Below are 17,703 nucleotides of genomic sequence, written 5' to 3' on the forward strand. Positions count from 1 at the left end.
GATCGTGCGAACTATTTATTCCCTCAGCACGCTCCCTTCGTAAGAATGTCTTCTGAAGCTACCATCCAAACTGCTGCTTCAACAGCAGGATCCACCGACGCTGCAAGTTCCACTCCAGAGTTGTCGAATCTATCCGGATCCAAATCAGCATACATTCCACCACACCTTCGTCATAAACTCCCCGATCTCTCAGCATCCGCTTCTGCTGCTTCAAAAATGACGACTCCAGACGCCCTTCCAGAAAAGAAGCCATTTCAAAGGAAGACCTTCACCGCTACCGAAATCTACAGGCATTTCGGTGTCGTCCACGGTGGAACCATCAATCCATCCATCAACAACCATAAAGAACTCGCTTATATCCTTATTTTCCGCAACCAACACCCCCAGTACCCTCCTAGGATCTTTGTCAAGTCAAACTTGGAATTGATCTTCGAGAATGCCTCCCAAGGAGACGAGATCAACCCTCTTCTCGAGCATTTGGAAATTCCATTGTTCGAGGAGGAACGTCAATACAGATCGAAGCTGTTCAAATTCAAGTCATGGGTCAAAATCCAGAAGGCCGAAAGGTTGGTAAAGGGGTCTAACCAATTGATTGAGATGTTGACAGTGAAGTGGAGGAGCGATACTCCACGCCGCAGCGGGTTTGAGATGCAGGAGAGGGAGAGGTCCAAAAGGGAGGAGAAATTGAAGAAAGAGAACGCGATTATTACGAAGACGCTTGAGGTTGGTGCGAATGGCGAGGAGACGGTCGTCGAGAATCGTTTCTTCAAGGATGATCCGGATGAACCTGAGGATAAGCAGCCACAGGAGAAGCTGGGTAGTCCTGAGAACCCAGCCACGACTGAGACACTCATCCAGAAGTCGGAGAAGACGGCTCCACGCTCCGAAGTTGCCTGGAAAAATTCGTTGAACGTCGATTGGGCCGTCGTTACCTTGGAGTTTATTGAGAATGGGAAGGAGAATCCGCTCCTTGGACCTCCTGTTAAGCTTCTCGACCTAGCTCCCAAGCAGCCACGACAACCAAAGGATGATCTCAGCAAGGAAATTGGAGACGTTCTGAAGGCTACGGAATCTATGAAGCTGGACAGTGGTGAGAAAGAAATCACAGATGGGAAAAAGACAATTCGAGGAACCCGCGGCGTGAAGACCGAAAAGGTTAAGCTCTCGAAAGTCTTGCAAATGGATGGCGCAGATGATACCGTCCTTGTCAATGACGATTTGGATTCGGCCTCTATTCCATCCTCCCCGGTCTTGGAGCCAGCCACTCCGAAGAAAGGATCCGATATCAACCTTTCGGCCTACACTCTCCAACCATCAGGTAATAATCCACGTCACGAGAAGGCGTCTACTGGTGGTAGGCTCAGTATCAGTCAATCGGACATCTCTCAGTCCTACATCTCCACCGGAATGGGTGAGAGCATGGCTGAGGATTTTGGTACCATCAGCGCCCCTTCAGAGACCGAAGCCGAGGAAAGCGATCGCTGGTCGGAACTTAGTGACCATGATCGCCCTGAGGACGAGAACTGGATGGCCGTTGAGCGAGGAGGTATGGCGAAGGAAGTTTACTAAACACCTTTCCCGACCAACCTTTTCTCTCGACTTCAGCATTAACACTCGACTACGATGATCCTGCAACTTTACCGATGGTGCTTTGATTGAGCTACAATTTGTTTTCGTATTGTTTGAATTTCTTTGCCTAGCTTTTGGCGTTCGAGGAGCCTGGAAGAGGAAGGACCCCGGGCGTACCGTTGATTTCTTGCTTTTTTTTTTTTTTTTGGCCCGAGATCACTGCATGTCTTTTCTTACGAACCTCCAGCCCTTCTAACAAATTGATCACCCTCTTCATTAAGCGAATGAATGTTTCCCTGTCCACGTTTTCTTTGCCCTGTGCGAGCTGGTTCCAACAAACCCAACTCCCCTGTCTGTTGGTTGAACTACCAAACTCCTCCCAGATTATTGTTCTAATGCTTCTTAATTAGCGCGACCTATCTTTTGAGTTTGATCCTTCGCTCGGCAGCATCAATGATGAATTCTATCGATAATACATTCTATTCGTATACGTATATTACAAGGGTGATAGACATTCTACCTCCCTTTACATCACTGTAGACTTTTACCTCGCGGTTGCACTATGCGGACAGTATTAGTAGATTATTGCCACAGATACTGCTAGGGGCCATACATTTCGATTTCTCTGAGCTCGATATCCTGACGACTAGTTCCCGAATTGTCAAGGGGTACCTTTCGATTCGCTCTCTTGCCGTCAATCCGTTCGAGGACCTCTAATACCCCTTCCAAAACATCTCCAGCATCAAACTCTACTCTAACACCGTCCGTACCATCTCCGAGTTTATACTTTGCCGCGACCTTCCCTTCCCCATCATCCCAGAAGGCATCTTCACCTCTAACGCCTCCCAAATTAATTATCCCCACCTTCTTTCCCTGATCTTTCGCCCTTTTAACTAATCTCCAAGCCGAATAAGTCGCCAAACTGCTTCCAATCACTAATATCGAATCCGCCGCATCCACTTTTTCTTCAGCTTCCTTCTTTACTTCATCTCTCAAATTCTCTCCAAAGAAAACCAATGTCGGTTTAACTATCCCCGGAACATTTCCATCCCCTTCGATCCTTTCCATCGCGCCGTCTTTATCAACCCGTATCATTCGGTCGAAAGTCGAATTGTTTAGACATGTTTGACAAGGCGGGTATCGAAAACTTTCGTATTGAACGCCGGGGACTTCGATATCACCGTCTGGACCCCTTTTTATGGGCATATCTGGCGTCGAATGCAGCTTTTCTAGGAACTCCGACCATGTTGGGTTTAATCTGTGTAATTCCTTTTGAAACGGAGATCGTTCGGAGTGAGTACGGCAGGTAAGACATAATACTGTCGATAGCAGACCATGAAGATTGGTTATCGGCATATCTGGGCGCGACATCGTGTGGAGTGAATCCACGTCTACATTTCACACACCTCAGCATCTAACTCTCCCTTACCATATTTTTTTCAGAATATGCTTAAAAATGCATAAAAAAAGACATACTCTGCGTAATAGCCCCCCCGATCCACCCCCCCTCCCACAGCCTCCCCACCGCTATATGCGTCTTATTAGGCCTAACCCTCTCAAGCCCCTTCCACCCCAAAAAGCTTCTCGCCCAATACCGCCTTCTCATCGCATCTTTATGCACAAAATCCCCGTAGAATATAGGTCTATACTCTTTATTTAATGTATACGTCCCCTTTGGTCCCCTATAATCTGGTAAACCGGATGCAACTGATATTCCAGCCCCGGAGAGGATGAGGGTTGATCGGGCGTTCAGGAGAAAGTTTGAAACGGCGGTTATGGCGGTTGGGAGGGTTGCTGCTGTTGTGGGGATCGGAGGGAAGGAAGGGAGGGGGCTTGTGTAGGGGATGCGGAGGAGCATTTGGGCGGTTGAAGCATTGGTGGGGGTGGGGGGCATAGTAGGAGGGTTATACTATCATTTTTGTTTCTTTTTTGGATATAAAAACCCACGCCCACGAGATGTTGGATTTGTTGGAATGTGAGGATGGTGGGTTGGGAATTTTGTGTTGCTTGGTTTTCGTGGTCGCAGTATAGATGCCTTTTTCATCCTAGTTACGAGACTGTGTCGTCTCATTAGAAACTCGTGGTTCACATTTCACGAGAATCGACCCTGGCCAACCGATTGAAAAAAAAAAAAAACATACGCAGCACGATCACAAAAAGCTCAAATCTCTTCCTCAGACATCACATTAGTTGGGCCCATTCCCTTCTATCTTGACTACTTCTATCCAAATATATCTACGATATCAAAAGAGTTGGCGGATATTCCCACGGAAATCCACTTTCTAATCGTCTCGTATCTAGGACTTGATGATCTATTCTCTCTTATTCTAACTCGCAAAACTCTTTCATCGGTTGCTCACCAACGATTATACTCAAGATTGCACTTTGGCATCAGTCGCGATGCCCCCGAGGATTGGAGACGACTTTCATATCAGGATAACCCCAAAAAAGACTTCGCGGTTGTTAGAGGCAATTAATAGGAAGAGAGAAACCCCTTTCGATAGCTTGCGTTTCACAAGAACCTTAGCTATGCATGAGTTTTCGTTCTATTATAGCTCTAGTCCGAATGGGAGGTATCATGCAAGGATTAAGGAGATTTCTTCCACTTTCGGAAGGATGATTGAGAACGGGAGGTGCCTGCTCTTCGGAATGTTGGTGAGTGTTTTTTTGTCTTTTTATATCTTTATGTTTTGTCTTTGTTATATATATTGTATTGTGGTTCCCAACGGGAGTAATTTAAACATCGGCCGCAGTTTCTCAAGACATCTAAATAGAGGGCTTCGCCCAGAATATTCTCTATTGCTCCATATCAACCCAGCGCTTTTCACCCATCTGGGTCTCCAATTTAGCATTCGAAATGTATGGCCGGATGGACTTGAAAGAGGGGCAGAAAGTCTGGGATTGAATACGGAAACCGGGAATGCGAAGTCTGAGATTGAGCATTTGGTAAATGTACTATCACGGTCTTCGAGACTTAAGTTTTTGAGACTGGAGAATCTTTTACGAAATCTGGCTAGCAGTCCTCAATACGAAATTTTTGGGATTTCGATGTTATTTGCCACTATTCGTGGTTTATAATGGCACCCAGAAACGTTAAAACATTAAGTTTCAGAGGACCATTTCCCGGTATTTGGTACCTAGAATTTGCAAAGCAACCGTTGAACAGGGTGGAGGATTTGACAATTGGGTATTTCGATGAAGGTTGTGGGATTTAGATACCAGTCCCCTCTATAGATCTGTCTAACCCCCTACCTCAACCAATACACACCCTCTCCCCTTGTATAAATCCCCCACCCTACCGCTTCCATTTTCTCCCTACTGACATCCTCCCTCATCACCTTCAACCCTTTATTCTCCTCAATCAATCCATCGACCCACCCTTCTGGCCCATCATACCTCTAAACCAAACACTCTTAAACCCAGAAACTACCTACTTAAGCACTTAAGCACTAATACCTATGTATGATTTCCGCTTTTAACTCATGATAATACTAAATTCTAGATAATAAATGGATAGTTATGATTATATCTTCAGAACTTAATATAAAGGAAGGATCGCCAGACGCAATATTTCGAGAAGATCGAACGAAATATTAATGACTTTGAAAAGAATTCTAAAAAGCATATTAACTGCCAATTGATAAAGATACCGACGGCCTAGTGATTATAAAGATATACTCCATTAAATCGTTCTCTGGGCATGAGGCATAATATTGCCGTCCCAGATAAACTCGTCTACCAACGTCCACAGCACCAATATCCAACACAGTCAACGCGGAATAGCAGAAGACGTTTGGCATGTTCGTTTTCGTCGATGAGAATAAAAAAAGATCATGCAAAAAAATTACAAAAAAAAATGAAGGAGTGGAATTGCCCGGATTTGAACCGGGGACCTTTTCTAGACCCAGAAGTTTCGACTCAAATCCCAAATGGGGTTTTAGGAGTGCGAAAGAAACGTTCTACCCCTGAACTACAATCCCAATCTTACCCAACTTTGGTCCGAGTGAACGTTATAAAGCCCACTCCAAATTTGTGCCAAGCATAGGATTCATTCCCCAACATTGATAAAGACTTCTAGGTCTCTTGATATGGACTGAAAAGGCTTCAATGATTAGAGGCCATATAAGTACCCTAGAAACCATCTTAAACTAATGTTGTGTAACCTGGGCGGGAAGCCGTTCCAAGCATGGCAGAATGTCGCCATGGAAAATGACTCTACCGTAGCGCTGCGCTACTCAAGTATATAAGAGCTATCGCGCTAATGCTCCGACAACGCCGTAGATTCCCAACACCTTCAACACCAAATACCTTCCAATTAACAACCTGCTTGAGCGTCCTTTGTTCACCAGCTTCAAACCCCATCTATCATTGATTGCGGTGCCGGCAATCCTCCGCTATATTAATATCTGCTCAATCCTCGCTGAGCTATGGGATCCGAAGTGAATACCATATCCCGCGCTGCCCCGCGCAAGCTTACCGGGAAGAAGCAAGAAATCGATGCATTCATCGATCAGTTTGATGTAAGCTCTGAACTATCATATGGACACGCCGGATCGGTAGGATATTCTCAATTAAATGCATTTATTAACGGGGCATGACAGTACTTTCTATTCGACTGCGATGGTGTCCTATGGCAAGGAAACGTTCTTCTTCCGAAAGTCGTTGAGACCTTGGAAATGCTTCGGAACAGGGGTAAGTTCGAATATTCGGTATAGATATATGGAATAGGGAGTACTTATGTCGCCACCAATAGGCAAGAAGCTTGTCTTCGTAACCAACAACTCTTCCAAATCCCGAGAAGCCTACAGCAAGAAATTTGCACAATTCGGTATTCCGGTCCAAGTAGACGAAGTCTTTGGCTCCTCCTACTCCACTGCAATTGCAATTTCTCGAGTCTACAAGATCCCCCCAGGCAAACGAGTCTTCGTCATCGGGGAAGAAGGCATCGAACATGAACTTGCCGCCGAAGGAATCTCATATTTCGGTGGATCAGCACCGCTTCCCTTCCCCGAAGACGATGTCGCAGAGCATGTCGGTCCCGATCCGTCAGTATGGGCTGTAGTCACCGGCCTAGACCGCAAGATCAGCTACGCGAAGTTTGCTATTGCAGGCGGTTACCTTCAAGACCCTAACGTTCATTTCTTCGCCACGAATATCGATTCTACGTTTCCCACACATGGGAAACTACTACCTGGTGCTGGAACCTGTGCTGCTCCGTTGACCCTTATGACTGGTCGCACACCTATCGCCTTTGGAAAACCGAGTCAAGCTATGATGGACAGTATCGAGCAGAAGTACTCGTTGGACAAGAGCAAGGCGTGTATGGTTGGGGACAGGTTAAACACCGATATCCAATTCGGACTTAAAGCCGGGTTGAAGGGAACTCTTGCCGTCTTGACGGGTGTGAGCAAGGAGGAGGATATTCTGAAAGCTGGTGAAATTGGTGAAGGTCCTGATGTGTACTTGGATTGCTTGGGGGATTTGTTGGGATAGAAGGTAGGTTACGATGGTGTTCACGGTATAGAGCAAAACCTGTTAGAGCGGCATAAACGGCAAGTATTGGATCCTGTTTGGTTCATAGACTAGAATAGAAATGCACTCGTTACCTTTCTTTCTAATTTTCTTCTTTTCTTGTGATTTGTGATAGCAATATCCGTTGGAAAAGTTGAGATTTTTTCGGCTTTCTCGTATCGTATCTATGCGCTAAGAGGCTTTGCACAGTTGAAGATAGCTGAACCGATGGGTGATCGAAATAGTCTTGTTAGATGGGTGGCTTATGAGGGCAGTTTCGAGGTTATGCATATGGGACCGCGTAGTAAATCAAGGTATAGTTCTACGTTACAAATGCAAGAGAGCGATCCTATTGTCGTTAATATAAGACATAAAAGTTTCACTATGCTTGCATTGTTTTGAGGAGACTGCAGGTATAAGTCCGCGTTTGCTATTTCTGAGGATCGAAATGCTGTGACCGGTTCCTATCGTGAATGCTAGAGAGAAGAGGTGACCTGTTGGTTTAGATGTCACTAACAATCTAAACGATGCGGTGGGACGTATTCCCACTGCATGTTGAGAGTTGTGCTTCGAGATCGTTATCGACCAACCACATATTGTTCACGAATCCATCGTGTTTCGGGATTTTTGATCGACGAATTCTGTACAGATATTTCCAAAAATTCGGAGGACCCAAAGGCCTAAAGTTAGTACGAAGAGGGCAGCCTGGGTACGGGACCAGTGCAGTCTCCCCGTAGGGTCCGGATCCCAATGCAAACCATAGTACCAACCCTTGGGCAACCATCAGCGAGTATGGCCGGAACCGCAATGTTCGGCCGATGCTATTGACGCAGGGACAATATTGATTAGTCAAATAATCAGCCTCCTGAAAATGAGAAATTAAGGAAGCTGTTGGTTCTAGCAATCACCAGCGAACTAGTGAACTTTCCAGATCAATAATTGCGAAAGGGGAAACCTTTCAAATAACCACTTTCGCGGTTGACACATGTAACGTTATAACCTGCGTAGTTGTAGAATGTGATCTTATATTTAATCGCGAATAGAGAGCGAATAAGGAGGTTGATTGTTCGAAGGTGATTATCTGCTGAGGGACTATTAGATGTCGTGCGAGAACCTTCCTCTCCCGACGGGGCTCGGATAGCTAAATCACGTAGATCCTATTAAGGCGTATATGCAACGAGAAAGAATATGCATTTTACGTTTCCGAACGGCCGGCAGAACTAGGGGGTCTGTGTGGCTAGCGGCCCAAGATATAATTTCTACCTTAGCCTTCGCTCGCCGGAACAGTATAGTATGGTCAAATTATATTTAAAACTATCCCATATATTCTCTACATCCAATCCTAAAAGAAACGTTGTCTTACGCCGAGGGGCAGCTTTGCGAGGTGGAGAATCATCAAATGATTTTTTAATCATTGCAATGCACATGAATGCCGAGTGCTGCTCGCGTTGTGGCTTGTTGTATCCTTAGTCAGGTATCACATCCCCATTGGCTCGGTCCAAGTTCCCTAGCAAATATCTTTCGGGGACAGCGAATTGGCGGACTCGATTTTACATCTGTATGTAAGTATTGACTTGATGGTGAGTAATCGAGAAAATGTTTCAACTCTGCAGAAGCTGGCGAGGTTTCCTTTTGTGCAACATATGATTGATATTCCCCCCAAATCCCTGAAATTGGGGACAGAACAGACGCGGCAGGTATTTTATAGCTTGGCACAACCGATCTTGCATTTGCAAGCCCTACTCAATGGCCATTTTAAAATTTCCAACCTTCGCACTTGTGAAATTAATGACTATTCCGTGCTGGTAAGATCTAGGGTCTTAGGTGCGTCTTTGTTTTTGGCAGGGCGAATGTGAAGGAATGTTTCCTTGGAACGACTAGGTCAGACACCTGGCAAGGCAAAAGCTTGACCTCGAAGGCCCCTGACCGGTTGCATCGATCTAAAAGTGAGGTGTGCTAGGGTGTCGGCTAGAAGCTTGTATTTGAGCGCAGGGCTCTGCGATATTCATATACCTATTATAACGCTATTCCCACGGGAAATCGTACCGATATATGTACCTAGTGCGGAAATGTTTTTTTCCTCGTAGGCAAGCACTTAAGCAGATATGTAAGAAACTGGCCTAGCAGGCCTTGTCCTGTGGATGAATTTAGAGTCGGCCATGGGGGAGAACGAGGCAGACCTGCTAAGAATGGTGGTGGGATACGCCGACCCAATTGTGTAATGTTAGTGGCGCTCAATCGATTGTTCGAATCTAGAACAATGGACAATGGGAAACTGGAGTTGAATCTGTATAATAGAGTAGTTTCACTGTCGTGTGCCAGATACAAAGAGTACGGAATCATACCTTCCGCTACGGCCTTAGACGAAGCGAAACAAACCGTCTCTGGTTTTACCCTGATGCTACTGTGCATTAACGAAGTTCCGGAAGATCGTATGCGAAGGCATATCCCGATGGAAAAATTGCTGGCAGGGCCTCCCGGCTCGGGCTCTGATTCAACGTAGCAAAGGATTCAGTGAAACTATCTTTCAACCCTCACATTCGACTGAGCGCCCCCTTTTTAATGTAACTTGCCTATTTGTTTGTTTCAAAGGAATACGTGGCTATGCAAGATCGTGAGATATCTTTCTCGTCGGGCAGGAAATAATCGTACGATTGTATGTGTACACATACCTGGTAATTGTAGACGGTGTTGTTTGAAGATCCGAACATGAGCACGAAATCTCCAGTGGGGAAATGTAACTTTCTTGAGTATACTGTCTTCTAGAACTGCCGTGAGTAAAAGTTGAATACGATCTTAAACGGTCCGGGTGTTCTGCGAGCAAAGTGTCAGAGGGTTGTTTTTGAGGCTCGTCGGAGCTAAGATGAAAGAAGCACGGCCCCAAGAATGCGTAGCGAATGCCAATATCTTAGGTATTTTTTTCCTTATTCAAAAGATACATGAATTCAGGTTCTGTATTCTTTCTGCGAACGCGCAAGAAGAAATAAAAATAAATAAAATAAAATAACAAATCCTATCATGTCATCTTACAGAGGCTTCGGTGAAATAAAATAAAAATGGTATGTTCGCAGTCATGCAATGCATGTCGACAGTTGTCGTTCCATCACGGGGTCGAGATGACAGGGTCCTTCGCTGTGTAAAACGGACCCGCGAGCTTATCTCATCCAAAATTTCCCTTCGAACAATGACAGTTCTGAGGGATTTGGCCAGAAGAAAAAAAAAGGTTGAAGCGACCGCACAAGTACTATTGCGCTAGCAGTGTAAGGAAAAGAAGTGGGGACCTACAGGCTCCATGGGACCTCCCATGGCGAACGTTTAAATTAGCCAATCAGAATTATCCGCTGCGCCAGGTGCATCATGGATTGATTAGTTCTCGTCGTGCTATTTGCAACACCTAAAAGAATGGCCGCCTCTCGACTGTACCTCAGCTGGTGCCCCCCCTGGTATCGCACCCATTACTTAAGATCGCAAATACTTATTATCGCGGCAGGATGAGAGGATACAATGTGAGGAGGAGCGGAGGAACTGCTCGAGTTGGGGACGGGTAGGCCAGACATACCATCCTATGTGACCACATGCCCATCATTGAGACTTCTACATGGCCATGGCAAACTCAAACAGAGGAGGGGGGGGGGGATAGCTATCGAACGTGAAAGAAAGCAAGTAGACCGCGGCCAATATAATTGATACTTCCGAATCGAATTCCTTACTTTCTTCAGTTATTTTCGCCAATTTATACTCACCTTCGCCAGTCAGACTCCAGTTCTGGTCCAGTCCTCAACGGAGAAAATACAGAGTTACACCTTTCTATTTTTGATCCGGGTCCTCCTCCTACCACTCTTACTCTTCCACTTCTTATATACCATCTCACCCCCTCTTTATTGTTGCCATACCTTTAGCTCATCTCTATTTCTTTTCTTTCTGTGTGCCCTCGTTTTTTTTAACCGAGTAACTTGAATACGCCAGCTTCTCTTTATCCTTCTCTTCCTCTTCGTTTTTACAACTATGCCTTCGCCGAGTTGGATCATCAGATGCCTACCCGGCCTTTCAATTATCAGTCTTCTGATACTGGCTGAATGCGCCTTGGAAATCCTCCAAACTCTGTGGTTCGGAGCGAACTCTCCCACAAAGCTTATCACCGGCCAGTACCCCGTCGTTGCACAAGTCCTCTTCGTCAGTTGGGGCCTCTTCCTCCATTTACTCGCAACATTCTTCCCACTTCGCCTATCATGGCGTGTATGGAAAGCCTCTGCGGAGATTCTTCGTGCCAATACCACCCACCGGCCTACCAAGACCGTCTTTCAGAAAGAAGACGACGATGATTCCACCGAGCAAAATGGCTTCATGAGGTATTATCAACTCAGGGACCGTGCACCCCTAGAACCCGACGTCGTACACAGTATCATCATCCCCAGCTACAAGGAGGACATTCAGGTGCTCGAGGATACTCTCAAGGTCCTTGCCAGCCACCAATCGGCCCGGAGCCACTATGATGTGAGGCTGTCAACTTCAGACTTTGTATGCATGTGAAATCGTATTTGCTAACCGTTCTCATTTCAGGTTTGCCTTGCCATGGAGGAAAGAGACCCGAACGCTAAGACCGTCGCGACGAAACTCATCGCCATGTTTAGCGGGCGCTTTCGTGATATGCAGTTCACCCTACACCCTGCTTCAATCGATGGCGAGGCCCCTGGAAAGAGTAGCAACGTTGGCTGGGCTGCCCAAAGGTTCTTGGAAAAGTACACGGACAGACCAAACTGGGAACATATTCTGTTAACAGTCATGGACAGTGAGTACCTTGTTTAATTCACAAATTACAGTTAGTCTTTATTATTGAACATTTCTTAGGTGATACACACTTGCTCAGCACTTACTTCGATATAATCACCCGTCGACACATTGAGAACGTCTTGGAGGATGACTCTATTGATATGACTCTGTATATGCCTCCAATCATTTTCGATCGCAATGCCCACCAAGTTCCTCGGTTCGTTCGCGTCGCAGACCTCATGTGGTGCGGTGCTGGATTGTCCTGCTTCCAGACCACCCCTGGGATCGATACTATTGCCATTCCAACCTCGGTATACACTCTCACCCTCCCTGTTGTTGACCTTGTCAAGGGATGGGACACCGGTCCAGAAGCCATTGGTGAAGACATGCATATGATGCTCAAGTCGTATTTCCTCATGAACGGCAAGCTCAATATTGAATGCGTCGCCAGTCCAGCAAGCCACTGCAATGTTGCCAGCGGGGAAAAAGGAATCTGGGGCTGGTTTGATGGCCTTCGAGCTCGATATCAGCAGGCCCTCCGCCATATGTGGGGCTGCCTTGATACCGGGTTTGCAATCCAGCAGTGGTCGCAGCTCGGAACCAGCGAGCGTGTCAATAGCCTCTGCTATGACAGTCACGCCAACATCTCTCTGGGAGCCAAGTTCTCCTTCTTCAGAGTTCAAATCGAGGACGGCAGCAAGCTGACCCTCCGCAACATCGACCTGTTGACTCGCATCTTCGAAGCCCACTTTCTTCCAGCCCACCTCTTTGTCATCTTGATCACTTCATCGATCTACCTCGCCATTAACCCCGCAACAGCTATCAGCCGATGGGTACAGCTCTCCATGGACGCCATGGGATACCTGAGAGCTTTCGGTTTCCTAACCATGCTATTCTACTTCTTCTTCTGCTATGAGCGTTACCACAAAGTATGTGTTGACGTTAGAACAGCGGAACTGAAGAAGTCTGGATTATACCGGGACATTGAAGACCAGATCAGTCAGAGGGATCCGTGGTCCCCAATTACTTGGCTGGACTATGTGATTTTCCCGGTCGCGGGTCTTATCTATGGCGGTCTTCCATTGCTGCACGCTGCCTTCTCGCATTTCTGGTCCGTTGATCTAAACTACAAGGTCAGTGCGAAGCCGAAGCGAATACTTGTCGAAGAAGCCGTCCGAATGGAAGAGGGGCGTCTCTAAAGAAGCAAGTGAAAAACCCAATATCCAAATATGGGTGCCCCGAAGCTTTAAAGGGAGGGATTGGACGGGCTGACCGGCATACTTCGGATGCGTAATACTCCGAGCAACGACAACGCAACACTTCTCGCTGCCTGTCCAAAATGCAACAGCGGCCACGCAACACTTTTCATAATTATTTCCTATTTCAACCATAACAATAATCCATATCCCCTTTTAGTTATCTTGCCCTCGGCGGTCGGCTTCTCTCTTGTGCCGCGACCCGTGTCAGCATTGGCATGCATCTGCACTTTTTTTCCATTACGTTTAGCTGGGCACTTTCTTTCTTTCTCTCTTCTGTTTATACTACTAACCACCTGGCTCGGAGTGGATTCGATTCTGATCACTAACTTACCTAGTATTATCTTAATCTGGAGTTCAGATGCCAACTATTAATTATAGGAATTCGTTTTAGCCGTACACAAACATCATAGGCGGGGAGTGAATAGATTTCATTGCATGCTGCATATCCTGTCTTTAACGTTGTTTTAACTAGCTTATTAATATATAATGGATAATGTTACAAACTGGAACGGGAGGGGATGCATGACTGAAGAATGAGGAGAAGCTGCTAATAATATTGATGTTTGCGGACCGTTTTATGTTGGAATTTGCAAATTTACATGGGGAAGAGTTGCCTGTTACACAGACCAATGTCAACTTACTCGTTCGCAGTTAAAAAGGGAACTAGAGGATCAGCTCAGCCAAGGTAGTTACGAGGAAGGCTGACCAAGCGGATCCACGCGGAACACATATAGACAATTTGACAGCGTTTGCTAGAACCTGCATCTTTGCCAGTTTTAAAAAACTTGGAACCGGCCTTTGCCCCAGTTTCTTATTTTAACGACTCGCGTGCCCCCCCCCAAAAAAAAACTCATCTTCTTCTAGTTCAGCTTCAAATCCCGTGCATTCGGGACGGTGTAGATGGACATCTTCCTAACTCTCTCAATATATCTCTATATTTATATCAAAATCTCTTCCTCAACCTTTGACAACACAGATTTGCATATAAACCGCATGTCGACAGCCACAAATCTTATAAAATCTCTTCCTCTTCCCCATTTTCATTTTCGTTTTCATATCCATTCCAACGAAATATGAGCAATGCTGAACCACCGCAAGAGGCGGTTCACTCCGTCATGACGACCAGACGCTTTGGTATCTTATTCGCTTTTTCAGCTCTCTTCGTAGCCAGTCTTGTTCCATATCTATTATACAGAAATATTTTACATCAAAATTACCTCAATGCTTCTCTCGACAGCTATCCAACCCCTAAGGAGATTGCGTTGAAGTTACACTGTCCTGGGAGGCCAAATACGACAGCAGATGGACTCGAAGAAAAGCCTCCACTGTTCAAACTTCCTTTAAGGACTCGCGGACGCAACATTATAGATTCTTCAGGGGAAAGGGTGAAGTTAATGAGCATCAACTGGTATGGTGCTAGTGATGAAGATTTTGTCCCTGGAGGACTGGATGTCAGACACAGAAAGGAAATCGCGGCTACGATCAGGGAGATGGGCTTCAATAGTGTAAGGCTGCCATACTCTGACGAACTAGTTCTCACGAACCCCGACGTCCCAGAGAAGTTTTGGTCGAAAAACTCAGATCTCACCTCCTGGAAGAAACGGAAAGAGGCTGGAGGACTAGAGGACGAAAATGTACAGCGCACACGGGATCCACCTAGCACTTACCATGTGAACTTTGAGAACGAAGGAACCAACAATACACTCACCGTCAAAGCCTTGGATATCTTCGACGCAGTAGTAAAATCTCTTACCGATGAAGGAATCGCAGTAATAGTAAACAACCATATCACTCAAGCTCGATGGTGTTGTGACGCAAATCTCTGCGATGCCACTTGGGCGAACGATTACCTTGGAAAAGTTTGTCGAATCTCCCAGACCGAAGAACAGTGGATCCAAAACTGGGAGAAAGTCATGCGGAATTACGTTGACAACTCGCTCGTGATTGGTGCCGACCTAAGGAACGAAAACCGGTCTCCGCTGGGCAAAATGCTCTGGTCTTCCTGGGCCACGGCCGCCGAAAAGGCAGCTAACAGATTGCACGCTTTGCAACCCAACTGGTTGATGTTTGTCGAAGGAGTCGCTTCTGCGAACTATTTACAGGGTGTCAGATCCCGACCTATAAACTTACTTATCCCAGACCGTGTTGTATATTCTGCGCACGTCTACGGATGGTCCGGCTGGGGGTCGTTGCTAAAAGGGCCCTATTGGTCACGAGATTACGCAAGCTTTGCGTACGACATGTACGACAACTGGGGATTTCTTTTGGAAGAGAATATTGCACCTGTCTGGATTGGGGAGTTTGGAGCACCTGACGTACCGAACACTGGAGATGTGAACTACTGGACACACTTGATGAATTTTCTAGAGGAAATGGATGCGGATTGGGGGTATTGGGCTATTAATCCGAGGAAGCCAAAAGAGAATGAGGCAGAAACATATGCTTTAATTCGGGATGACTGGGTAACCCCGAAATGCGACTACCGCCTGTATGATCTGATGGTGAAACTTGGCCTGAAGCCATATGATTCAACCGCACCCACGACCTCAACATCGACCTCAACATCACAGCCAACGAAGGCCCCGGTCCAACCATCTACAGGAAATGGAAAACAAGCACCAATAGAATATATATAATGCATATCATGGAAAGCTAAAGAAAGAAAAACAAAAAGACACGGAAAACTTTGCATGTCATTTTTAATGAGGTTCACGAGCATCCGAAGGGATTTTGCATCGCGGTAGCTGGAGAGGCATTAATATTAATAGTTCTTTTGCTTTCTGAATCGAAATGGAGACTAGCCTTGCTTGAATTTAATATGCTAGTCGTTATTTTTTCACAAGATTGCGGTATCGATCTATAGCTAGGAACAAGTGAGGTTAATATGAAACCTTCGAGGCCAAAGTGGCGCATGCGCCTAATGGGTGGGCTAAATCTAGTACTCTCTAATAACGATTAAATTTTAGTACCCAATGCGTGCGTATCCCACAAGATAACCACATACTTAAGTATGAAATAAGTAATATACTTCTATGCATGGGGAAAAAAGGTTTGTAAAAAATATATTACTCGAGTGATCTTCAGTAAACACTGTCTAGAGGGTAGCGAATTTACACCGAGAATCTGGCCTACAAATCAATATCATTTGGTACCAAAATCCATATCTCGATATAAAAAAAAACGTTGACCACCTGTCCTTAATATAAAATAAATTTCTGACTTTTGCAGAGTCATGCCTATGCATGATTGCGACTGATCCCGTACCCAAACATCACCGAGACCAGGATCCCACGCGACTCAAAATTTCCACAGAACCAACGCAAACAAATATGTTTTCCTAGTCTGATATGGATTTTTATTGTTTAAGCCATACCGAGTATAAATGAATTACTGCCGTGGCACCAATGTCCCCCTATTCCACCAACTTCTTTTCTTATTTCTTCCATCACCTTCACCTCCCACCTGTCAACATTCCTGGAAAGGAATGATATCAACAAAACTTCAACGAAGAAACCAGGTCGCACGGAAAGTATGCCGATGCGAAGGTAGTATCGTGAAAAGGCCGTTAAGACGGTACATGACGAGTCGTTGCAGTTGGCTCTAGCCATAGCAGCAGGGAGACGCGACTTTTTGTGAGTCCTAACAATCTCGATATTGCTCTTCGTCTAGACGATATCTAGATATCAAAAAGTTTCCCTCCCTTTTGGCAAGATAATATCTCTAACAAATCTAAATATTTAGAGGTTAGTAATGCGAAGGTAGAAAAAGGAGTCTCTATCGAACTTACCTCTTCTATCCTCCTCCCATCTGATATCAGTTCCGGGGAGAAAGTTTTGATTTGGCCAGATATGGATTTTTAATTCATCTGACTAGCTATCCATGGAACTAAGTTGATCCGAAAAGGTTCAATATGGCAGTGGGCTTCCGGAATTTGAGCCGGGGCCCAATGTATATGCAGGACCTACCATAGGCCTGCTTGTGCCTCTTGCTGAGAATGTTATGGAAGCTTCTCTAGTCAAGCTTGTATGTATGTAGAGCCCAAATCTCTCGACAGTGTGTGCCGTGCCACATCTTGATAAGTTTAAGTTGTTAATATCCCTTTGGAGGCTGCAGTGCATTCTAACTTGTGCGCTGGCCTCCGGGCCACGCGCTCACTCCTCCTGTCCACTGAGATAGCGCCAGGTCCAAAATCTACGCTAGGGCTACCATGACGCCCGCGCCATAGGGGGTTACCACAAATTTGTGATTCCTTAGGCGAGTTGGAAGAAAAAAAATATTTCTTCCAATCCCACACTGATCCCCCAACGAGCCATCTAGCAATCTCCACACCATCTTTATCATACCTCCTCAAAGGTGGCATCCCACTCCCACGAAGCGGAGAAGAAAGAGAGGGGGGGGAGATCGTGGTCCGGCCTGGCGTCAACCGAGAGGTTCTCTCCAACCAACCCACAGAAACGGCAACTGCTGTGGGTTTGAAAGAACCTCCTCTACATCCAGCCAAGCAATCGACCTCTTCTGCTTGCCAGGAATCGTCGGACGATACCTCCAACAATGCGGCCTCCCCGTCAACCTCTGTCCTAGCCGAAACTCCCTC

The 17,703-nt window shown here is 45.9% G+C and overlaps 5 protein-coding genes across 5 annotated transcripts; 4 read left to right on the plus strand and 1 right to left on the minus strand.

Moving 5' to 3' along the window:
- Positions 1 to 45: 45 nt before the first annotated feature.
- Positions 46 to 1,569, plus strand: DFL_001947 (uncharacterized protein; the record flags this gene model as incomplete). Its single annotated transcript, XM_067630656.1, has 1 exon — positions 46 to 1,569. One exon carries the CDS (start codon positions 46 to 48, stop codon positions 1,567 to 1,569), a length of 1,524 nt encoding a protein of 507 aa, XP_067493279.1.
- Positions 1,570 to 2,113: 544 nt separating this feature from the next.
- On the minus strand, positions 2,114 to 3,427 carry DFL_001948 (uncharacterized protein; the record flags this gene model as incomplete). Its single annotated transcript, XM_067630657.1, has 3 exons — positions 2,114 to 2,129; positions 2,183 to 2,960; positions 3,046 to 3,427. The coding sequence occupies 3 exons, from the start codon at positions 3,425 to 3,427 to the stop codon at positions 2,114 to 2,116; spliced, it is 1,176 nt and encodes a 391-aa protein (XP_067493280.1).
- A 2,569-nt stretch (positions 3,428 to 5,996) lies between these two features.
- DFL_001949 (uncharacterized protein) lies at positions 5,997 to 7,062 on the plus strand (the record flags this gene model as incomplete). Its single annotated transcript, XM_067630658.1, has 3 exons — positions 5,997 to 6,089; positions 6,171 to 6,261; positions 6,323 to 7,062. 3 exons carry the CDS (start codon positions 5,997 to 5,999, stop codon positions 7,060 to 7,062), a joined length of 924 nt encoding a protein of 307 aa, XP_067493281.1.
- Positions 7,063 to 11,085: 4,023 nt separating this feature from the next.
- Positions 11,086 to 13,049, plus strand: DFL_001950 (uncharacterized protein; the record flags this gene model as incomplete). The annotated part of the gene is made up of 3 exons (XM_067630660.1): positions 11,086 to 11,574; positions 11,641 to 11,869; positions 11,929 to 13,049. The coding sequence occupies 3 exons, from the start codon at positions 11,086 to 11,088 to the stop codon at positions 13,047 to 13,049; spliced, it is 1,839 nt and encodes a 612-aa protein (XP_067493282.1).
- A 1,133-nt stretch (positions 13,050 to 14,182) lies between these two features.
- On the plus strand, positions 14,183 to 15,745 carry DFL_001951 (uncharacterized protein; the record flags this gene model as incomplete). The annotated part of the gene is made up of 1 exon (XM_067630661.1): positions 14,183 to 15,745. One exon carries the CDS (start codon positions 14,183 to 14,185, stop codon positions 15,743 to 15,745), a length of 1,563 nt encoding a protein of 520 aa, XP_067493283.1.
- Between the last annotated feature and the right edge of the window lie 1,958 nt (positions 15,746 to 17,703).

This window comes from Arthrobotrys flagrans (assembly GCF_004000055.1).
Source record: "Arthrobotrys flagrans strain CBS H-5679 chromosome Unknown unitig_3, whole genome shotgun sequence".
Lineage (NCBI taxonomy): Eukaryota > Fungi > Ascomycota > Orbiliomycetes > Orbiliales > Orbiliaceae > Arthrobotrys > Arthrobotrys flagrans.